The following is a 23,529-nucleotide window of genomic DNA, read 5'->3' as shown; positions in this document are numbered from 1 at the left end:
GGAAAACCCCATACGAGATATGGAAGGGTAGAAAACCAAACATCTCACACTTTAAGGTCTTTGGATGCAAATGTTTCATATTAAATGATAGAGACCACCTAACAAAATTTGATTCAAAATTCGATGAAAGAATCTTTCTAGGGTATGCAATGAACATCAAAGCTTATAGAATATTTAACAAAAGAACCCAAAATGTTCAAGAATCTACACACGTTGTTTTTTATGAAACCAACCCATACACACCCAAAGTAATTGTTGACATAGAAGAAGATGATCAAGCTACCTCTTTTAGACTTGAAAAGGAACTTGAACAACTGAAGATAAATGTTAAGAATATAAAGGTTCCCAATACATAAAAAATGATCACCAAAAATCATCCCCTTAAGAAGAGTCTAGGAAAACAGAAGAAGGAAATGACAAACTCCCAGAGCTTGGAAATTTGTTAAGAATCACCCAACTGATCTCATCATAGGTAATTCATCCCAAGGAGTTAACACTAGATCTCACTTAAGAAGTGGATGTAATCATATAGCTTTCGTGTCCCATTTAGAGCCTAGGAACTTTGAGGAGGCTGAAAATGATGAGAACTGGATAAATACCATGCAAAAGGAACTAGACCAATACGAAAGAAACAAAGTATGGGATTTAGTTCCTAAACCCAACAACACTACAATAATAGGCACACAATGGGTATTTGGGAATAAGAAAGGCGAAGATGGCAACATCTTATGAAACAAAGATAGATTGCTTGCACAAGGGTATAACCAACAAGAGGGTATTGACTATGATGAGACTTATGCCCCTGTAGCTAGGCTAGAAGCCATTAGGATGTTACTAGCCTTTGCCTGCTACAAAAATTTCAAACTATTTCAAATGGACGTAAAAAGTGTCTTTCTAAATGGATATATAAATGAAGAAGTCTATGTCAAGCAACCTCTAGGATTTGCGAGTCATACACCTCCTGAATATGTATACAAAATCTCAAAATCCCTATATGGACTTAAGCAAGCACCAAGAGCTTGGTATGAAAATTTGAGCAAGTTAGAGGAAAATTTAACACTACCTTGTTCTTAAAACATAAGGAAAATGATATGATGGTCATACAGATTTACGTCGATGATATTGGTGCCACAAATGAAAATATATGTAAAGAATTTGCCCAAACTATGCAGGAAATGTTTGAGATGAGTATGATGGATGAATTAAACTTCTTCCTAGGGTTACAGATAAAACAAATGAAGCATGAAATTTATATTAATCAAGAAAAATATGTGGAGGACATGCTTAATAAATTTTGTCTTGAAATGGGAAAATCTAAAGCAACTCCTATGAGCATCACAACGAAACTTGACACCGATGCAAATGGGAAAAGTGTTGACCAAAAGCTTTACCAAGCGATGATTGGAAGTCTGTTGTATCTCACCTCAAGCAGACCTAATATCATGTTCAATGTATGTTTATGCGTCAAATTCCAATCATGTCCCAAAGAGTCACATCTTCATGTCATCAAGAGAATTTTTAGGTACCTAGTAGAAACACATGACTTATGACTCTATTACCCTAAGAATGCTTCCTTTGATCTCACCTGCTACTCGGATGCTGACTATGGAGGATGCAAAATCGATAGCAAAATCGATAGAAAAAGCACTAGTGGAACATGTCACTTCTTAGGACATTCCCTTGTCTCATGGTTTTGTAAAAAGCAAACTTCTGTTGCTCTCTCAACCACCGAGGCTGAATACATTGCAGCTAGTAGTTGATGTGCTCAAGCCTTATACATGAAGCAAAAACGTGAGGAGTTTAAAGTATTATTTAAAGGTACTCCAATTCATTGTGATAACACTAGTACCATCAATATATCAAAAAACCTGTGCTTGCACTTTAGGACCAAGCAGATTGAGATACGACACCATTTTATTCGAGATCATGTTCAAAAGGGGGACATTGAGTTAGTTTACATTAATACTGAAAATCAACTAGATGATATTTTAACAAAACCCCTAAATGAAGAAAGGTTCAGCAAAATCAGGCATGCCCTAGGCATGTGTACTTCCACGGACCTATCTTAGGAACATCTAGCTATCCTTCATTTGCTCTAAAACTCCAAATAGGTAAAACGTAGCTTTTTCTCACTAGCCTCGTCGACAAACACAGGAGTTTTGTCGCTGAGAAATATTTGGTTCTTTGTCAACAAACACAGGGGTTTCGTCGCCAAAATATCTAAATATCTTCGTCGACGAACACAGGGGATTCGTCAATGAAAACTGTCAGGATACTTAAATTCTTTAGATATCTGAACCTATTTTCTTGCAAACCCTAAACCCTGACTTTGAACCTCCTCCCTCCTCTCGCCACTCCGAATCCTTTTCCTTCGTTACTCGTATGCCCTAACCAGCCATCTTCCATTCGTTACTCGCTAGCCCCTTACAACCTCTCTTTCTCTCCCGCCATCTCTACTTTCCTTGTGCCTTAACCCTCTCTTCCTCTCCTTCAGATGGCCCCTAGCCCAAAAAAGAGGGCTCTCCAAACTGAGGTCGGTGAAGGGTCCTTTCACCTCCCTCCCACTGACCAATCCCGACAAGCCTCCACCGAAGATGACCCGCTGTTTGTTTCCTTCGAGGCTACTTACCGATATCAAAATGACATCTCTAAGAGTCATATCGTGCACCGTAAAATCATTCCATTGGTATTCCTTCAAACTCACCTTCCCGCACTATTATCCAAGATTCAAGCCATCGGATGGGGTGCCCTTTTTGATCTGGGGGAGCTCGTATATGAGGAGCTCATATGAGAGTTTTACACAAACTTTGTTCCATCACATCGTGGTGTTGCGGCATATTCCATGGTAAGGCTGAGTCTCATTCGCCTATCAGATGACATATTTACTCAAGTCCTCGGCTGCCGGCTCTATCCTATCCAAGGCCTCCCCAAGGCCTCTTGGCCCACACGCTATGATTGGTTTAAGTCTCATGATGCTCTCAAACTTATCACCGGTGACCCCCGTATCCCTCCTATGGCCCGACCCAAAACTAAGGACCTCACCATTAAATTTCGGGTCCTATATCACATGATCACCTACAACTTCTGCCCCAGGACTGGTGGGCGTGATTGGGTAACCCTAGGCGATATCTTTTGCATGTATTGCCTCTGGGTCGACAAAGGGATTTATTTGCCAACGATCATTGTTCAAAACATGGAGGAGTGTCTAAAATGGCAACGGGGTTGCCTGCCATACGGTCGTTTGCTCACCACATTTTTTTCATTTTGGCCTTATTTGCATTGGGATGCCTTCTATTTTCCCTGCACTGGATGACACCTATATGGAGGCTACCCTACGTTGAATGCACTTTAAGAAGGATGAAGATAGAAATACGTGGGTAAAAGCCCACGAGCAGGGCCGAGCACCAATAGATGAAGTCAAAGCTGCCATGGATGAGGACGAGAAGGCTGAGGAACCTACTATTGACCCCATCCTCGAGCGTCTTGATAGTCTTCAACTTGCCATGACTCAGTCCAATCTACGCACCCGTGCCCACTTTGATTTGATCGATGCGGCCCTGGCACTCCAAGCAAATCAAAATCGTGCACGATTAGACTTTATAGATGATACCTTAGTTACTTTCCTCGCCAAATTTTATCGTCCACCGGAATAGACTTCGATGACACCCCCCTTATTTTTGATAATGGCAAAGGGGTAGATGATGACATAGGTTAATGATGTAGGTTGATAGGTGGGACGATAATTTTTTATGTAGGTTGATATTTTTTTATGTAGTGATGGTTCCTATTTGTGTTAGACATACTGATGACTTTGCACCACTTTTGATGTTCTGATGCAAATCACTATACATCCTTTATTTTTCTCTAACAATATGCTCACTTTGGAATCATGAATGAACTTATGCTGAATGAACAATGCCAAGAAGCTTGTGTTGAATGAAAAATACTGAGATGCTTGTGTTGAATGGTAATACTGAACTTCTAGTGTAGGATATTAAATTAATGCAGGTTCAAAAACATGGAAAATGCTTAATTTACAGATGGCATGCTGCCAAAAATTCATTTGAGTCCCTTTTTCCAAAACTAAATATGATTATCACATAGTGCATACATTAAGGGGGAGGAATTGTTAAAGTTTTAACATATATGCATACTTTGAGGGAGAGCATTTTCTTTCTTTCAAAAGAACACTAATGACTTGTCATCATAAAAAAGGGGAGAATGTTAGTCCTAGTGGCTAAGGGCTTTCATTCTAATTTTGTTTTGATGACAACAACCCATTAGTAGTTCTTTAAAGTTACTAACACTTTTGATCTAGTCCAGTTCAGATACACGAGATAGTTCCAAAGCAAGCATAAGTGTTAAACATGCATTAAACCAGTAAAGAGCAAATGACCATCGACAAAGTCCAACATATGACATATCCGGAACTTAACCACTCAACCAAAGCATTTATGGATCTTACATAGCGAGCACAAGCTTTAGGTTGTGTGTGTGTGTGTGTATGTGAGTAAGGAAGGTTGATATTGTAATTCCTTGCGTATGGTGCTGTTCAAAAGTAATTAGCAAGAGATGGGAAAATTGCATATACATTTAGATCATGATAGGCTAGAACATAGACACTGAGCTCATACATGCATATCAAGTCAATTAAATTGCATAAGATGTCTAAATAACTTTCAAACATATTTTATCAACCCAAGACATTTTAAAATAGATTAAACATTATTTCTGAACAAGATGAAACCTTTACATTAACATAAACTAAAGTCTAAACATTTTTTTAACCAACATAAGTAAGGGTTCGTTGATGAATACAGGGGATTTGTTAACGAACGTAACAAGGTACCTCATCGATGTACACAGGGTATTCGTCGATGAAAATATACTAAGACCACCTAAAAGTTCAAAGCAGGTTCGTTCATGAATAAAGGGATTCGGCGACGAAGATAATGTGTGGTTCGTCGACGTACACAAGGTGCTCATTGACGAAAAGATATCGAGACCACCTAAAAGTTCAAAACATCTTCGTCGACGAATATAGGGGATTCGACGATGAATACAATGTAGTGGTTCATCGATGTACACATGGTACTCATCGACGAAAAGAAACCGAGACCTATTTGAATTCAGAACCAATGGTTCGTTGACGAACATAGGGCATCGTCGACAAAGGTACACATGGGACTTGTCGATGAAGTCGTGACCTTGTTAATGAATGTCAGGTTGCAGACTGCATAAAATGTGCTTAAATGGCTAGTTTTCAATCTGTCTTATGTCAATTAATGCCTAATGGCTCTCCAGCGCTCAGCTCATCCGTTTGGCCTTTAAAATGGGTCTTATGCATTTATTTCAAAGAAGTCAAGCAATTTGGTTGTCGAGAACAATTATTGTGCATTCATGCTAAGGCTTCACTTTGTGCCTTCTTGCTCTTTAATCTTGTTTACACACCATTTGCAAAGAGGGAATAGTGTGAGGTTTATATTAGGATATTCAGCTCAAAGAGGAGCATTCTACATTTTATCTACTTGCTTTCAAATTTATTGTATTGGAAGGTTCTTTATGAGCCATTATAAGGTGACTCTAGGTAAGCACCATTGTGAAAGCTCTTTGTGAGCAGCTGGTTTGTAAAGGCTTATCCACGGGGAAGGAGGGTTACATAGTGGAATTAGGGAATCCTTGAGTTGGTCTTAAGGCATGGACGTAGGTTCAGTGCCGAATCACGTTAACATCGTTGCGTTAAGCTTCTCTTCCTTCTCTCTTGTTTTGCTCACTTATTGCTATTTGCTTTATATATAATGTGATATAATACCCTTTCTCTTGCCAAGAAAATTTTGTAATTGTAGAAAAAGTTATATATCCGCAAAAGACGTCTATTTACCCCCATCTAGACGCATATCCGGGCCAACAAATGGATTTGGGAGGCCTTAGAAAATTGAAACCAGAGCTATTTGTACTCATCACAAATTAACTCTAAAGATCTTGCCAATTAATTGCCTTAGACTACATTACTACAATTTCAAATAACTAATGAAAAACAAAGGATTGATTGGATGTTTACACTTATTATAATCTCAATAATATTTGACTTAAGGAGCCTTCCTTTTAGAGACTTTGTATGGTCATCCTGTAGCGGTTGTGTGAATTTGGCATCTCTAATTGATGATCATTTTATCAAAGGCACTTTGTGAGACCACCCTATGCTAACACTATCTTCCTTGGGCGATCCTGTGCGAGTCCCCTAAGGGCGACTCAGGTGAAGCTTGATGCCTTTTTTGGGATTTTCTTCATAAGAGGACCTTCTCCATTTTAGTGAGAGAAATTGGATCTTCGCCCTTGTTTGCTTAATGTTGGACTTGTTACAACTTCTTAGGAAAAGGGGTAGCACAGGGATTGCACAAACAGTTTTTGTCAAATATAATATATTAGGTATTTATGGCATTGGCTTATCACACTTATATAATATCTAGGTTCTTACTTTTATCTAACTCATGTTTGTTTAATTATGGTGGCCAAATTGATGCTTATAGGTTAAAATTAAAACAAAGAAAGTGGAGGAATATGAACAATTGCCTATAACAATTTTCAAAAAAATAAAATAAAAATCATGTAGGTTATATATTTGGATGTGCAATAGTCAAATCCCTCATAAAAAGAAACGTTCTCATTTTAGAAAAGATGTCATTAGTTATGTGACATAGTCACGAAATTGTGACGAAATCGTGTTGTCACCAATGTGAAGACTACATTTGCCTGTAGTGATATTTTCCTACTTCTGGAATGAAAATCCTAACTATTTTGAAATATATTTGTAAATAATCAACAAATGCCTTTTTCATCATATATATATATATATATATATATATATATATATATCACTCAACCACGGATTTAGCAATGATATTATCCACAATTGTTTGTGTCATAATAGTCTTAGATGAATTTGAAATGGGTTTTAAGTGGTAGGTTGGGTGAAGATGCACAATCGTCATTAAAAATACTTCAGCAACAGAAGTAAGCTTATTAGTGACAAATTTTGTTCATTGCTATAGCCTATGCTTCTTGTGATGATGGAAGCAAGTTTCAAAGTCAAACTACATATATTATTCATTTCACTGTATTATTTTTTGTTGCTTTTTTCATATACTGCATTGTTGCATTTGATTTTGGGTTTTTCCATAATAGGTGTTTAACATTTTTTTCCTTGTACATTAGCAATCTTCCAGGAGTATAGGATTACTCAAGTAACTTGTGAACATCAAGTCAATTGTGTAGAGGCCTAAATAATCACTTAATCATAAATCTTTATTTTTAACCTAACTTGATAGGTGTAAGGTTATACATCTATCTATCTATCTATCTATCTATATATATATATATATATATATATATAGAGAGAGAGAGAGAGAGAGAGAGAGAGAGAGAGAGAGAGAGAGAGAGAGAGAGAGAGAAGAGGTGGAAGATCCTAGCTAGGTGAAGCTCTAAATCAATTTTCCCAAAAAAAGAAAGGTAAATTCGGTATATACATATTGCATAAAATTAGACAATCATGAAATGGAAGCTCTAATCCATTTTAGGGCTTTAATTGTGGGGCATGTCAAGACGGCATGCATCCAATAATTACATGAGACCTAATTTAATAAGGGTACAAGCAAAGGCAAGTTGCCATGCCCTCGTGTTGGCATCCGTCAGCAAAATTTCAAAACGAAAGAACCAGGTGAAAGAAATTGTATTCTTCAGTCATTGACTATCCCTAAAATGAATGTACAAGCTAGCTAGAAGACTTAGTCACATAAAGCTGCTCAAAGATGCAATATCATAAAATAAATGTGTATATGAATAGTTGTGCAAATAAGTAGTACAGTACTGAGTTGTACATGCAGCTAGCAGTGTTCTTAGACCAAGCAGGTCTTCATTCTTCAACCAGTCTGCCACTCCTTTAGAAGTTTCTTGACTGCAACTCCCAACATAATGCTCGTAAAATTAATTTACATAATTAAATAAATAGAAACACCTAAATAATCCTTTTTTTTTTTCTTTTTTCCCTTTTTTAGGAGAGCTGAGACCTAATAATCCCATGCAAGCTCATTCCCAGAACTGAAATTGCTGTACATACCACAAGGCATTGGCGGAGAGGACTCAACAAACTCAAAATCATTAATATTAGAGCTTTCGAACGAATCATCCATGTTCTGACCACCACTGAATTGACCATTAGATTCATCAATTACTTCCCCCTGATGATCAAAATCCAACAGCCGACCATTAGATCCATCAATTAGTTCTCCCTGATGACCACGGCTGATGATCACCTCCTGCGCAGGCCCTGGCTGTAGAACTTGCTGCATTATTAATATTTCTTCCTGTTCCTTTTGTTCTGCACTCTCAACGCTAGGAGCCCACATGCCACAATTCTCATCCAAGTTGCTAAACCCAGATGAATCCATGTAAGAAGAAGACGATATGGGTGCTGTAATTCCCATCGAAGAACAGGTTCGTCCCAACTGATCCGTTAAAGAAGGTGGGTCTTGGTCAACCTTAACAGTACCATTACTGCTCCAAACAAAGCTGTGGTTTTGATGTTCAAAGGTAGGTGCGTGAGTACAAGTGATACTGGAGCCTTCATGCTGATCATTATGGATGCGATAGAGATTTAAATGACATGCGAGATTATTGATGATATTTGTGTTATTAATGTTACTGATAATAATATTATTGTTGTTGTGGATCTGGTGATTACGAGGGGGCATGAGGAGCTTGTGAGTGCTGGGATCTAACCCTTGTGAGATGAGCTTTTTCTTAATGCAGGAGTTCCAGAAGTTCTTGACCTCATTGTCGGTTCTGCCAGGCAAATGCTTGGCTATCTGAGCCCATTTGTTGCCCAGCATTCTGTGAACATCGATGATGGTTCTTTCTTCCTGCGCGGTGAAGGATCCCCTCCTTACGTCTGGTCTCAGGTAGTTTATCCATCTCAATCTGCAGCTCTTTCCACACCTCTGCAAGCCTTTGAACATTATGAAATATAATATAATGTAAACTCATCATATCCAGGATAAGCAAGGAAAAATCAAGTTTAAGCGATGAACAAAATTAAGAATGCATGAAGAGAATTAAAGGATAATAAATTAATTAGAACCTGCTAGTTTGGGAATGGAACTCCAGGAGCCATGGCCATGGGTGGTGATGTATTTAACGAGCCTCGCGTCTTCTTCGGGAGACCAGAGCCCTCTCTTAACTTTGTGTTTGCCGCAGCAGTTGTGGCCCATATTCCCAATCTACCTCGATCCTCCTAGTTTGCTTCTTCATGAGTAGCACGAGTTACCATTTATTGCCGCTGCTTCCCCTTTCTCTCTCTTCTTTCTTGTACGATCGTAGTAAAGCAGCTAGCTAGATTGCCAGCTGGTTTTTACACGGACAGACAGGGAGAGAGAGAGAGAGAGAGGTGTTTAAAATCTACATACTCGGGCTACAAACATTTGTGTTGCAGAAGACATACACATTAGTCCACTTAACTTTACATTATTACCAACTATCAGAGAGAGAGAGAGAGAGAGATGCTGGAAATTTAACTTAGGTTTTACTCGATCGATGGGGAGAGGGCCACTCTCTTTGAGTGATTTGATCGTTTCCAAGCCTTGTGTTCAACCATTTACTGTTATCTACATATGAACATAGTTAATTATATAATTAATAAGAAATCATTATTCGTGTTGAAGTTCATTTCATTAATAAAATGCACACGACAGGCCCTTCCAGAAGCAGCATCCTCAATCATTTGAGGGGATGGCACTATACATATAAAAATCATACATTAATTTCCCACACTCTTAATTAATTACATATATTTTTTATGTCTACTATATTATATTGTAGCCTCTGTTGGGCACGTACATATCTAAGATCATAATATTTTGGTTCACTCATTTCAAACGCTACGCTAGCCTGCACTTGCGTGTGCATACACAGATTTATACAGACGATGAAGTATATCGTACGCTGGTTATAGTATCTTGAAATATGCCAATTACTTAAAGCATTTATCAAGCTATTAACTATTAAATTTTGTTTTGTTTAATTGTTTTACTAGAAAGATGATCATGTTAGTTGGCATTTTAAACGTCTTCGCATCAAATTTTAACAGAAAATGCAAAAGGGTATATGGGATATCGATGGTGGACTACCCCATATTGTGTAGTTCAAGCCTTTACCTCCGCAGAGTATTGAGTGGGGTGCATATATATATATATATATATATATATATATATATATATATAACTCAAATGATTAAAACCACCACCGCCAACACAGTTTTGAAATGCGGGATTTGGGAGTACCTAAAAACACACTTATTACAATAAGTGCTTTTTCAAAATCATTTTTTGATTTCTACTTAACTAAATTTTGATAAATAATCTATGATAGCTTTTGGCCACCTATAAATGATAATGTTCATAAGTAAGGTCAATTTTGCAACTTGTGACTATAAGAAATTTAATAATGATTTTATAGTTTAATAATATATTAGAAGATAATGGTATATTATTTTACCATGCATTATGATATATTAATTATTAATAAAATATAATTATATTTTGAAATATAGAAGAAAAACCATCTATCAGTTTAAATTAATATTAAAAATTAAAATTACTAATTTAAATAGTCATATTATTTTAATATAAATTAATATGACAATCATATGTCATGAATATATTTCAAGAACAAGATTATTATTAATAAAAAAAATACCATTTTATATTTTTACTTAATTAAAATATTTAAATATTAACAAAAAATAACAATTAAAATAATTTTTAATTAAATTATTGATTAAAAATTAATCATATGCTATTTTACTATGCATTATAACTTATAAATTTTTAATAAAATATAATTAAATTATGGTATGAATAAAAAGAACCATTTGTAAATTTAACCTAACATTAAACATTAAAAAATTTTAATTTTGTAATCATTACGATTTTTAGCAAAAATTAATATGGTAATCATATGCCACAAGTATGCATTGATAACAAGATTATCGTTAATTAATAAATAATATTATTATTTTGTTTTAGTTAGTAGAAATATTTAAATTTCAATTAGAAAAATAATATAATTATCATTTAAAATTTTAATTAAAAAAAATTAATATTTTTTATTTAAATATATTCTAAAATACATATTAGTTATTATAATTCAATTGTGGATTGAACAATAATTATTTATTAATTTGAATCAACATTAAATAAATTTTAATTTTAATTGATAATATTATTTTTATCATAATTTAATATGATAGTAATATATTATAAATATACATTAATAACAAGATTATTATTCAATAAAAATAATGATCTATTTAAATGTAAAATAATTAAATTTAAATTATAAAAAATTAAATAATTATTAATGAAAATTTTAATTAAAAATTAATAATATTTGTAGTTTAAATATGTTTAAAAATAATTTTACAATACCCTACAATAAAATTAAATGTCTAAATAATACTTACTTTAAACACAACCAAATACCGCTTCTAACTTTCAACACTTTTCTAGTTCATCACTTATTAAATTCAATACTTTTTTCTAAAAAATACTTCTGCATAAGTGGTTCCACACTATCCCAAATTCCAAAAAAAATAAAGATATCTATTTCAAAATTTAAAAATAAAGAAAACGTTGGCAATTGGAGAAAGCTTGTGCATCCATTGAAAGATAGGCGATCAAGGAGTCTTTCTATTCATCACAAAAAATTTGCCAAATGCTATGAAGGCCATGATTTGTTGGAATTAATCAGCGCTTGTTTGGTTTTGGAAAAAAAAATTATTTTATTTTTATTTTTAAAAAATATATATTACAAAAAAGTTAATTTACAATTTTTTTTAGTTTTATTATATTTGTTTGAAATAAATGAATAAAAATAAAATGTTTATATATTATTTTCTTGTGAAAATAGTTTTATTTTTTGCATTTGATTTCTTAAATAATTACAAAAATATGACCTTATTTTTTAATTTTTTAATTTATATATAAATTTTAAAAATATTTTTATATTATTTTCTAGATTTTTGCATTTTATTTTCTAGATTTTTTATTTGCCATGATTTTTTATTGAGTTTCTTTTTAAATGCATGTAAATTAAAACTCAAGTAAAATTTATGATTCCAAATGTTACCCTTATATAATTCTCAGAAAATTTAAAAACTAGTTGTCTTTTTTGCAATTATTTTGAAACTTAGATATAAAATTAAAAAATTATTTTACAGTAAACTCTTCTTTATTTTCTTCTTTGCTTGTACCCTTATCTCCCCTTTAAGTTTGACAAAAAGATACCTCTTGTGAGATTTCTATCCTTATAAATTCAAGATATGCCTAACACACATTTGATACAGGACTATGATATGTTATCCTATCCAATCTCTAATGCCCTCATTAGAGTGATTTACACCTCTATTTATCCACATAATAGTACCCTCAAGATGACTTTGATACGCCTTGAACTCAACTCCGGTGAAGTATTATCTACGTTTGCCCACACGCCTCATGGATTTGTCCTATAAAAAATGCCTCACATAGATATATTATATTTTTATTATTTGATATTAGGGTTAGACATGAAAGCTTCTGAAATTTCATGAACTCCCTGTGAACAAGAATGTTGACTTTGGTGCAATCCCAAAAGGGGGGAGAATTGGAGAGTAAAAAATTTCCTCCTAAGTTCAACTAATCCAGTAGTAGTATTACACAATCTAGGGGTAGTCTAAGTATGTATGAAATTGCATATATGATATGTTAAATAATTTTCAGTACAAGCACCACAATTTCAGTATTTCTCAACTAGATACAATACAATGCCAATTAAATATGCAGTATATTCAGTAGGGAAATTAAATCAAGCACAAAACAGAATATAATGCAGGAAATATAAAAGTAACACCGAATATGATATCGAGGTTCGGCCAATAAGGCCTACGTCCCCGCCTTGGCTCATAAGCACGAGGATTCCACTAAGGCTCACCTCACGGGTGGAGTGGCACTGATTACAAACACTTTACAAGAATGGTGCACCTATTCCTAATCGAGTTTAAGCCAATCTGGGACTTTTCACAGGGCAAGTCTCCCTCTTCCGAATACACGTCGGGTATACAACAGATAATTAAATAATTTTTTGCGTACAAACAAAGTACTTCTATACAAGCAAATATGTACTACAATATAGTCTAGATAAATATGCACTCATTGATGATAGTAATTTATGCTCAGTGCAAATGAAGTGTGCTAACACTCAACATATTGTCTATATTCAATCAAATACCAGAGTATATTAACAAGCTAATCTTTGAAACAATGTATAGATGTAAATCTCAATAACAATATAGGGTTTCAAAAATTTTCACCAAGAGTAATCAAAATATCTCATAAATGATTTTCTCAAAATATTTGCTTAAGAGATATTTGAAAAATCAGTAAGCTTGTGAAAAAGATTTTACATAATAAAAAACACACAAGCTTGATGAGTCTTGCAACAATGATGCTAAGACTCACTAGCTACAAAGCTTTTCCCACGCAAAGATTTATTAGTTAAAATCGGGGGAAACACCTTATGCTCAACTCTCAATCTGAAAATCAAATATACAATACAATGAGAGTTTCCTAGCAAATGAAAATAGTGTATAACCACTTATAGAACTCTCACAAGGATTGATTTAGCAAAAGAATGGTAGTATGTGAGGGTATAGGCTTTGTATTTGGAAAAAACTCTCTCAAAACTACGGAGAGTATTTTTGCTAATCAAAGTGCTAATTACATGCTAATCTGAGCAAATTAACCCATATATATACAGAGAATACCTAAATTATAACTGTTGGGGATACATAGGGAATAATTAAATTTGTTTTAAATGAGTTTAAGAAAATTAACCAAGTTTAACCCCAATTAACCACTGTAAAATTTATGCTAACCCGAGAGTTTTGGTCGACCGAGCCATGGGTTCGGTCGCCTAAACAGACACAACAGAAAAAAGTAAATTTTGAACTTCGGGTGCCTGAATGAGGGTTTGGTTTGCTGACCTTGGTGATTTTCCAATCTATCTGAGGTTTGATTGCCTAGTGTCAAGTTCGGTCTGCCGAACATGAACATTCGGTCACCTGGGGGTATTTTGAATGTAAAGTTCAGGTGCTCGAGTTGTTGGAAAAATTTAGGGCTTGAGTTTGGTCAACCGTGGACACTTAGTTCATTTGAGTTCGGTCGGCTGAAGTAAGGTCTAATTTTTGACCATTCAATGATTCAGTCAACCGAGGTGTTTTGAACACCAAGGTTCGGTTGCCTAAAACCCTAATAACTCAACACCTTAAGTCCTATGTCAATTCAATTGTTTCCCCTGATAGTATATGTGATTTTGGGGACAAACCTAATTAGAAGTGGAAGGACCTAGGGTCTTTTTAAGGTCGTTGAGCTTATTAGTTCCTACATGCATGATATGCAATTATTATAGACTTTTCCTACTTTACTATTACAGACCGGAATAAAACATAATATAAAATTACAACAAATGAATCTTCTGGGTCTTCTTTTGCTTCAAAATAACATGTGCCATCAAACAATCTTACTAATATGAACCTGCACACAAACTTGATAGATATTAAATACTAGAGTATTTATCATAATCAAAACAGTGTATGACCTATAGGATCAACATTCTCCCCCTTTTTGTCGATGACAAATACATCATGCAAAAATGGATACAGCCAAGAAAGACTCTCCCTAACAATATGCATAATAAAAAGTTTAAAGTTTTAAAATTTTAAACACATATCCCAAGTACCCAATTTTGCCTCTTCTTCCCTTTTTTGCAATAGCAAAAAGGGTCATGATAAATTTAAGGCATATAAACATAGCATTTAGTATGACTCATTTAAATACAAGATATGATTGGAAAGATTTTTAGAAAATTCGGCAGCATGCCATTTGAAAATAGAACATTTCCTAAAAATAAATCAATGACCTGAATGATTACAAGAATAGCTCATTATCAATGCATGCAAGATATTCAGTATAGTCCAAAACAGTGCATGTCATGATTCAAATACATCCAACATTCATGATCAATATGAAGCAAACATCTTAATATATACATTAAGAACATGAATGAAAGTGCTAGAATTGTTAAGGGATTTCAGAGCTAGAGAATTTTAAGTTGAGTTGCTCCCCCTAACAATTTGAAGATATGGCTTAGTTGAAACGAGTTGCTTATACAAATCAAGATTCATTTCAGTATGCCTAGTAGTATAAGTCTCTTATGGACTATACTGGATATTGATTAAAACATTTAAAAAAAATTTCAACCAGTATAATTATCCCAACAAATCATACATGCATCAGGAGAAGTGATATCAAGGTATAATATAATGCTTATAAACCAATAATAGTCTATATCAAATTATCAAGCTTTAAGTACTGGATATAATGTTCAAGGTGATGCATATAAGTTCTTTTATACCCTTTCTCAAGGGTTGAAGCTTAGCTCCTCTAAATATTCTCGATGATTATGCAAGGATGAAATTTAATTTTCAATTAGTTTTCACTCATCTTTTCAAAAATATTTTAGCATTAATTTTATCATAATCATCTTTAACACAAAGTTTTATTTTGCGAAAATTCCTGTCAAAATTTTGGCAGCATGTTGTCTGTAAATCAAACATTTTCTCATAAAACTTGTACCTGATAGGTTCAAACAAGTAATTTATAACTTAGTTTAAGCATGCAAGAACCTATAAATCACTACCAACATGCAATTCACATCCACTGCATCCGCCATGCAGGAGACATTCTAGACTACACATGCAATTAGGCAGTAAACAACAATTATATAAAATAAACCATCCTTCAACAAATATACACAGTAACAAAAAAATAACTATGAGTTCAGTGTAGTGCTTATATACAGATTCAGGCATACATAATAGTTGAGAGCATGTTAATTTTTATAGACATGAAAGTGTAATGCTCCCCCTCATGAGTTAAGTACATATTCAGCTCATGCCTTAATTTTGTAACTTTTAGCCAAGGACTTCTAAATTTTTCAGTGTTTTGAGCTTGGCTTTAAATGCATTCAGCTTAGAGGACCAAAGAAGTCACAATGACATATTTTATAGGGTCATAAGCCTACTTCCGTCTTTATGATTTTCAATGCATAAGAGGCACCAATTGGAATGGCTTTTGATATTAATTACATATGCATAGGTCACTTTGAGATATAAGCATTCATCAAGATTAGGACCTAGGCAACCAATTTAACCATTCAACTTAATTCATGAGGATGAAGCTCTAAATGATTTTATATAAAGTTTGAGAGCAAGTGAAGCAAATTAAAATAAATACTATTAAAGTTTAAATCTCTATTATGTTAAAAGGAGTATTCCAATGATGCAGGGCATTTTTCAAAATACTTTCGTGATAGTAATCATGTTTAGGCTTGAGCAAAGAGCATCAAGGAGTAAATGAATTTCTTTGAATACTGCTCTTGGTGATTTTTGAATTTTCACAAATAGAGGGTATCCTCTAGATATGACAAGGATAAGAACCATTGAGAGGATGAATCTCTACTTAGATATGATCGTGGTTTTGTAGAGATTTCCTATGGAAAGGAAGGCATTAGCATGAATCAAAACCAAAGAATTTTTTATTTAAAGCACAAGTGATTATTTTGATTGAACAGTAAAACATGAATCCCTTAGTCGATGACTCTAATTTTGATTATGAGAAGGATGTCTATTAATAAGCACTTGATGAATAAGGAGTTATGATCAACCCTACTTAAGCCTAGAGAGATGATTAAAATTTTATTAGGCTTTTAAGACTCTAAGATGAGTTAAGGATTAGACAATGCTTAACATATGATTCATTTCCTAAAGCTCAATCTTGCACAATGGATAGAGTATGCTTAACGTTAGGTTTTCATAATTAAGTATGAGTTAAGCATTTAAAATTAAATACTAGGAAAACATGCCAAGTCCACTTGGAAGTGGATTTTTATTCACGCAGCCAATAATTTCATATTCCAATAAATGAATATATGCATTAAGTTCAGATTGGTTATATACTTGGATTTGCATATTGGCTTGATTCTCAAATAATCTTAGTATACCAAAGGTGGAATGAATATACTAAGATTTGACATTTTCGGGACAGATCACTTCGTAGGCCAATAGACATCACTCCCCTAAAGCCTAGAACCTAAGGAAAGCATTTATGTAATTCTAATTGGAATCCGTTCCTCCTTAAGTTCTAATAAGTTTGCTTTCTTGACAACCTATACCATTTTTCTATCTTTAAGTCTTGATGGGTTAGGACTAGGTGGTACTTTGACTCTCTAAACCTATTTGCATTTTACACATTTCCTTTTAAATGGGCAATCAAATTTTATGTGCCCCTTTTTTTTACACAAGACGCATGTGGTGTGAGTATATGGACTGGATGAGGTACTAGCACAGTGTTTTGATGTTCATATAAAGTACCCCATGTATAGGTTATTTCTTTTCTTATTTTCAATCTCATTATAACCTATACCTTCTTTCTTTAAGGTCATCTTTTGTGAGCCTATAAGCTTGTCTAAGTTTTCTTTGCCCCTAGTAAATGTATGAATGATTTTGGCTTGTTCCTCAATTTTTCTTTCTAAGTCTTGAGTTTTTGAATCTTTCAAGTCTTTGCAAACACCTTGTAATTTTATGAATTCATTGGTCATTGTGTTTGCTTTACACTCAAGTTCTGAAATGCGAAGATCCTTTTAATTATCACTTAAAGTTTGAGATCTTAAGGCATTCAAGTCTTTTTCTAATTTTTCATTCTTGTTTACTAAATTTTTGATTTTGAAATCATTTTCCCTTTCAACAAGAATTTTTTGTTCAAGTTCTTTCAATGATGCTTCATTCTTATTTTTCAAAACAATAGAGCATTTAATAGTTTTAACAAGAGACTTATGAGTTTTAATGTATTCTAGTTTAAGTTGCTCATAAGTTGTCATGCTATCATCATCAGATTCACTACAATAATCACTACTAGAAGTATCATCACATTTAACACAATCATTGCATGAATCATTTAATGAGGTGGAGGGAGACGAATTTATCTCTTTGTCTATTAAGGCTATAAAGCACTTGTTATTTCCTCCATTATCCTTTGAGCTTGACTTGCTTGAGGTGTTACCCTTTTCTTGCTTGACTTCACCATACTTCTTTTCGAGTTCCTCCCATATTTCTTTAGCACTATGACATGCCATAACTTCATGAAGAATGTTAGAATCTAAAACACACAATAAGGTGATCTTGGCTTCAAAATTTATTTGCATTAAATCCATGTCATTGTCATTCAGCTCATTTTCCAATTTGGGAACTTCAGCAGAATCAATAGTTTTCATAGGCACAATACTTCCATGAGCAATAATTTTACAAAACCTCCAATTTAAATTATTAATAAATACAGTCATTCTAAATTTCTATTCAGTGAAACTTTCACTGTAAAACATTGGAGGGTTCATAGATAACCTTCCCTTACAAGATGGGGATGCTCCAACATGAGCCATTATAATATTTTCACAAAATAACATTTAAGTCTAGGTAACAAGGCTTCGACAACAATTTTTGACTTTGGTGCAATCCCAAGAGGGGGGGGTGAATTGGAGATTAAAAAATTTCTTCCTAGGTTCAACTAATCCTGCAGCAGTATTACACAACCTAAGGGTAGTCTAAGTATGTATGAAATTGCAGATATGATATATTAAATAATTTTCAGTACAAGCACCACAATTTTAGTATTTCTTAATCATATACAATACATTATCAATAAGATATGTAGTATATTCAATAGAGAAATTAAATCAAGCACAAAGCAGAATATAATGTAGGAAATGTAAAAGTAACACTAAATATGATATCGAGGTTGGGCCAATACTGCCTACGTCCATGCCTTGGCTCACAAGCACAAGGATTCCACTAAGGCTCACTTCATAGGTGGAACGACACCGATTACAAAAATCTTACCAGCATGGTGCACCTACCTTTCCTAACCGGGTCTAAGCCAGTTCGGGACTTTCACAAGGCAAGTCTCCCTTTTTCGAACACACATCGGGTATACAACAGACAATCAAATAAATTTTTGCATACAAACAAAGTGTTTTTATACAAGCAAATATGTACTACAATATAGTCTAGATAAATATGCACTCACAGATGATAGTAATTTATGCTTAGTGCAAATGAAGTGTGCTAACACTCAACATGCTGTCTATATTCAATCAATCACAAGAGTGTATTAACAAGCTAATCTTTGAAACAATGTATAGATGTAAATCTTAATAACAATTTAAGGTTTCAAAGATTTTCACCAAGAGTAATCAAAATATCTCAGAAATGATTTTCTCAAAATATTTGCTTGAGAGATATTTGAAAAATCAATAAGCTTGTGAAATATATTTTACACAATAAAAAACACACAAGCTTGATGAGTCTTGCAACAATGATGCAAAGACTCACTAGCTACAAAGGTTTTCCCACATAAATATTTATTAGTTAAAATCAGGGGAAACACCTTATGCTCAACTCTCAATCTGAAAATCAAATATACAATACAATGAAAGTTTCTTAACAAATGAAAATAATGTATAACCACTCAAAGAACTCTCACAATGATTGATTTAGCAAAGGAATGGTAGTATGTGAGGGTATAGGCTTTGTATTTTGAAAAAAGCTTTCTAAAAAATATAGAGAGTATTTTTGCTAATCAAAGTGCTAGTTACCTGCTAATCTGAGCAAATGAACCCATATATATAGAGAATTCCTAAATTATAACCGTTGGGGATACATAAGGAATAATTAAATTTGTTTTAAATGAGTTTAATAAAATTAACCCAGTTTAACCCCAATTAACCATGGTAAAACTTAAGCCAACCCGAGAGTTTCGATCGACCAAGCCATGGGTTCGATCGCCCAAATAGACACAACAGAAAAAAGTAAAATTTGAACTTCGAGGACCTGAATGAGGGTTTGGTTTGCTGGCTAAGGCGATTTTCCAATCTGTCTGAGGTTTAGTCACTTGGTCTGACGTTCAGTTTACCAAACTTGAACATTCGGTCACCTGGGGGTATTTTGAACGTGAAGTTCGGGCGCCCGAGTTGTTGGAAAAAAATTAGGGCTTGAGTTTGGTCGACCATAGACACTCAGTTCATTTGAGTTAGGTCACCCGAAGTTAGGTCAACCTTTTTACAATTCAACGATTTGGTTGACCGAGGTGTTTTGAACACCAAGGTTCAATCGACCGAAACCCTAATAACTGAACACCTTAAGTCCTATGTCAGTTCAATTGTTTCCCTTGATAGTATATGTGATTTTGGGGACAAACTTAAGTAGAAGTGCAAGGACCTAGGGTCTTTCTAAGGTCATTGAACTTATTAGTTCCTACATGCATGATATGTATTAATTATTACAGACCTTTCCTACTTTACTATTACAAACCCGAATAAACTGTAATATAAAATTACAACAAATAAATCTTTTGGGTCTACTTTTGCTTCAAGATAACATGTGTCATCAAACGATCTTACTAATATGAACTTGCACACAAACTTGATAGACATTAAATACCAGAGTATTAGTGATAATTAAAACAGGGTGTAACCTATAGGGTCAACAAAGAAGCGTCAAGTCAAGGTCTTCAATAACAAAATTAAAGTGCACTATTGATTCCTGATGTACAAAATTTATCGAAAAACCAAATATTGAATTTAAAATAAGCTGAATTAATATGGCACTCAGTTTAAAATAGAAAATAAAAAATTTTCTACAAGTCCTTAAAGTCCAACAAATTATAGTTTTCTTGTGATGAATATTATATTACATTATATATATATATATATATATATATATATATTATGCATCTCAAATTTACATTTAAAAAAATTAAAATAGATATTTATTTATATCTCATTAATATTAATGCACATGCAAAATTTATGAGATAGCACACACACACACACACACACACACACACACACACACACACACACACACACACATATATATATATATGTATATACATATAATTGACTCATGATATGCTAGGAATTTTTTTTTAGTACATGAATCCTATATAAAATAATAATAATAATAATAATAATAATAATAATAATAATAATAATAATAATAATAATAACTATTATGTTATATGTGAATATGTGTGCAATTAATTTTAGTTACTTTCCTTAAAGAATATTTAAAAAAATAAAAATAAAATTCAATATTTAGTTACCTTTTAAAATTTTTAAAATGACCAAAATTTCTCCCAAGATTTAATTTCATTTACAAAAAAAATCTTCTGCTTGTCGTTAGTCAACATTAAATATATGAGAAAAAATAAATTTTACCCAATAAGATGACATTAATTTGGTAAATTAAATTAGAAAAATTAGTTAATATATAGTTTTGAAACTAAATAAGTGAATCGAAAACCTAATTGAATTGACTGATCTAGTTAGTCTAATCGCATTGGGTAACAATTTGGCATTAGAATACAACATAATTTTACTATTATTTAAAAAAATTTACAATAAATATGAAAAAAAAAAATTACTAATAAATTGTAAAATACCTACAAACTATAATGTGTTGGCTTTTTGAGTCTGATCCCTATTTTGATGCTGACAAAACACATGTTTCTTATGTCACTTTAAAAAAAATCAGCGTATTAGTGAAGGATCAAATCCGTCACTAATACTCATAAATTCGTCACTAATACCATTAGTGATGAATTTATAAGTATTAGTGACGGTTTTAAAATAGTTGTTATATGTACCGTTACTACTAACTTTTAGTGATGAAAAAAAAAATTTTGTCACTAATAATGGAGTACTAGTGACGGATCATAACCGTTACTAAAACCCTAATACCGTCACTATAAATTCTAGAATGACTCAAGTCAAATTCGTCACTAATAGTAGGGTATTAGTGATGAATAACAAATTTGTCACTAATACTAGGACATTAGTGAAAGATTCAAATTCGTCACTAATAGTAAGGTATTAGTGACGAATTACAAATTCGTCACTAATACTAGAGCATTAGTGAATGATTCAAATTCGTTACTAATAGTAGGTATTAGTGACGAATTTGTAATTCGATACTAATACTAGGACATTAGTGAAGGATTCAAATTCGTTACTAATAGTAGGGTATTAGTGACGAATTTGAACCCTTTACTAATAATTAGAAAAATTAAAAAACCTTTAATACTAATTTTTTTTAATCATCAATTCTTATATAAAAATATGTAATTACATTTTCGAATACATAAACTGAAACCATAATTACTGCAAAATTTGTAAATCATTCAAAATTTTGAATTTAAATACAAATTCAATTAAAATAAAGAAATAACATATGTTCAGATGACAAAAATTATTTCAAAATATTCAAAATTCAAATATAAATACTAGAACAAATTCAAATTAAAATACAAAAATTCTATTTGTTCAAACAACAATAAAAATTAAAAAGAAATAGTCAAAAATTGCATCTGACGACTGTAGTGCATGCATGCATGACATCGTGCTGATGTTATAACAGTCGCGAATCCTACAAATTAAGAATTATAAAAATAAAAAAAATTAGTATACAAATGGAGAGCTGACTCTCAGAATAATCAGGAAAAATAATTATATGATATAACAAATTTACAAAGATTTCAAAATCATGCATATTACATAATTTGTATGGTAGTAATATCAAATACTCTGAAACAAATAATGTCAGTATTTAAAGCTAAACACTGAATTCACATATTTCTATTGAGTTGCACACTTGAAAGGTAGCCTATAAAGTTGAAGGGATGCAAGAGTCTTTGAATAACCATGAGAAGATACACACACAACTATACTTGCAACTACTTATATATATTATGTGTAATTACCTTTTAATTTTTTGAAAGGTAAAACCGAGTGAATACATTAATAAACAAAGCTCAAGTCAAAGGCTTGAGGATACAAAAGTGCAGGAAGACCCAAAACAAGAAACTAACAAGGCAATAAAAACAGTGAGTAGCCAACAAATCAACAAAAAAATTGAAGAGAACACCAATGATAGAAAATGCCAAAGCAGATGAATCAGCCACCAAAAATTTGATAATGTTCATTAACTATAAGTGTAATTATTATCTTAAGATTGAGACACCTTTAGTTATGAAGGTTGTTTTATCTTTTTTTTTTTTTTTTTTTTTTTTTTTTTTTTTGTGATAGTGTTTAAAGTCTTTTAGGCATGTTTAGTCATGAAAATTATTTTATAATTTTTTTTCTATGATGGTGTTTAAGACCTTTCAAATAGTTGATTAATTTTTTAGGACATGAGATTAGTCTGTCCTTCTATCCTAATCTCTAATTAAGTAAATTTATGTCTAATATTTGAGTCCTCTGTTGCCCTTTTTATAAGCTTAGGTGCTTACGAGCATGTTTTAATTACGTCTTTAAAATTTTCATTAATTA

General features: G+C 32.9%; 1 protein-coding gene across 1 annotated transcript; it reads right to left on the bottom strand.

The window, feature by feature from the left end:
* Positions 1-7,816: 7,816 nt before the first annotated feature.
* On the bottom strand, positions 7,817-9,299 carry LOC131160147 (transcription repressor MYB6-like). The gene is made up of 2 exons (XM_058115509.1): positions 9,137-9,299; positions 7,817-9,004 (listed from the first exon to the last, which is right to left on the bottom strand). Exons 1-2 carry the CDS (start codon positions 9,264-9,266, stop codon positions 8,067-8,069), a joined length of 1,068 nt encoding a protein of 355 aa, XP_057971492.1. The 5' UTR covers positions 9,267-9,299; the 3' UTR covers positions 7,817-8,066.
* Positions 9,300-23,529: the final 14,230 nt, after the last annotated feature.

Source organism: Malania oleifera, chromosome 7, assembly GCF_029873635.1.
Source record: "Malania oleifera isolate guangnan ecotype guangnan chromosome 7, ASM2987363v1, whole genome shotgun sequence".
NCBI classification, from domain to species: Eukaryota; Viridiplantae; Streptophyta; class Magnoliopsida; order Santalales; family Ximeniaceae; genus Malania; species Malania oleifera.
This window is presented reverse-complemented; position numbering and strand designations above follow the sequence as displayed.

Bases quoted from the DNA above. Each gene is read 5' to 3' on its own strand.
- LOC131160147 (XM_058115509.1), bottom strand. From the start codon at position 9,266: ATGGGCCACAACTGCTGCGGCAAACACAAAGTTAAGAGAGGGCTCTGG. The intron at 9,005-9,136 runs GTTCTAATTAAT...TAATGTTCAAAG, and splicing joins TTCCATTCCCAAACTAGCAG to GCTTGCAGAGGTGTGGAAAG.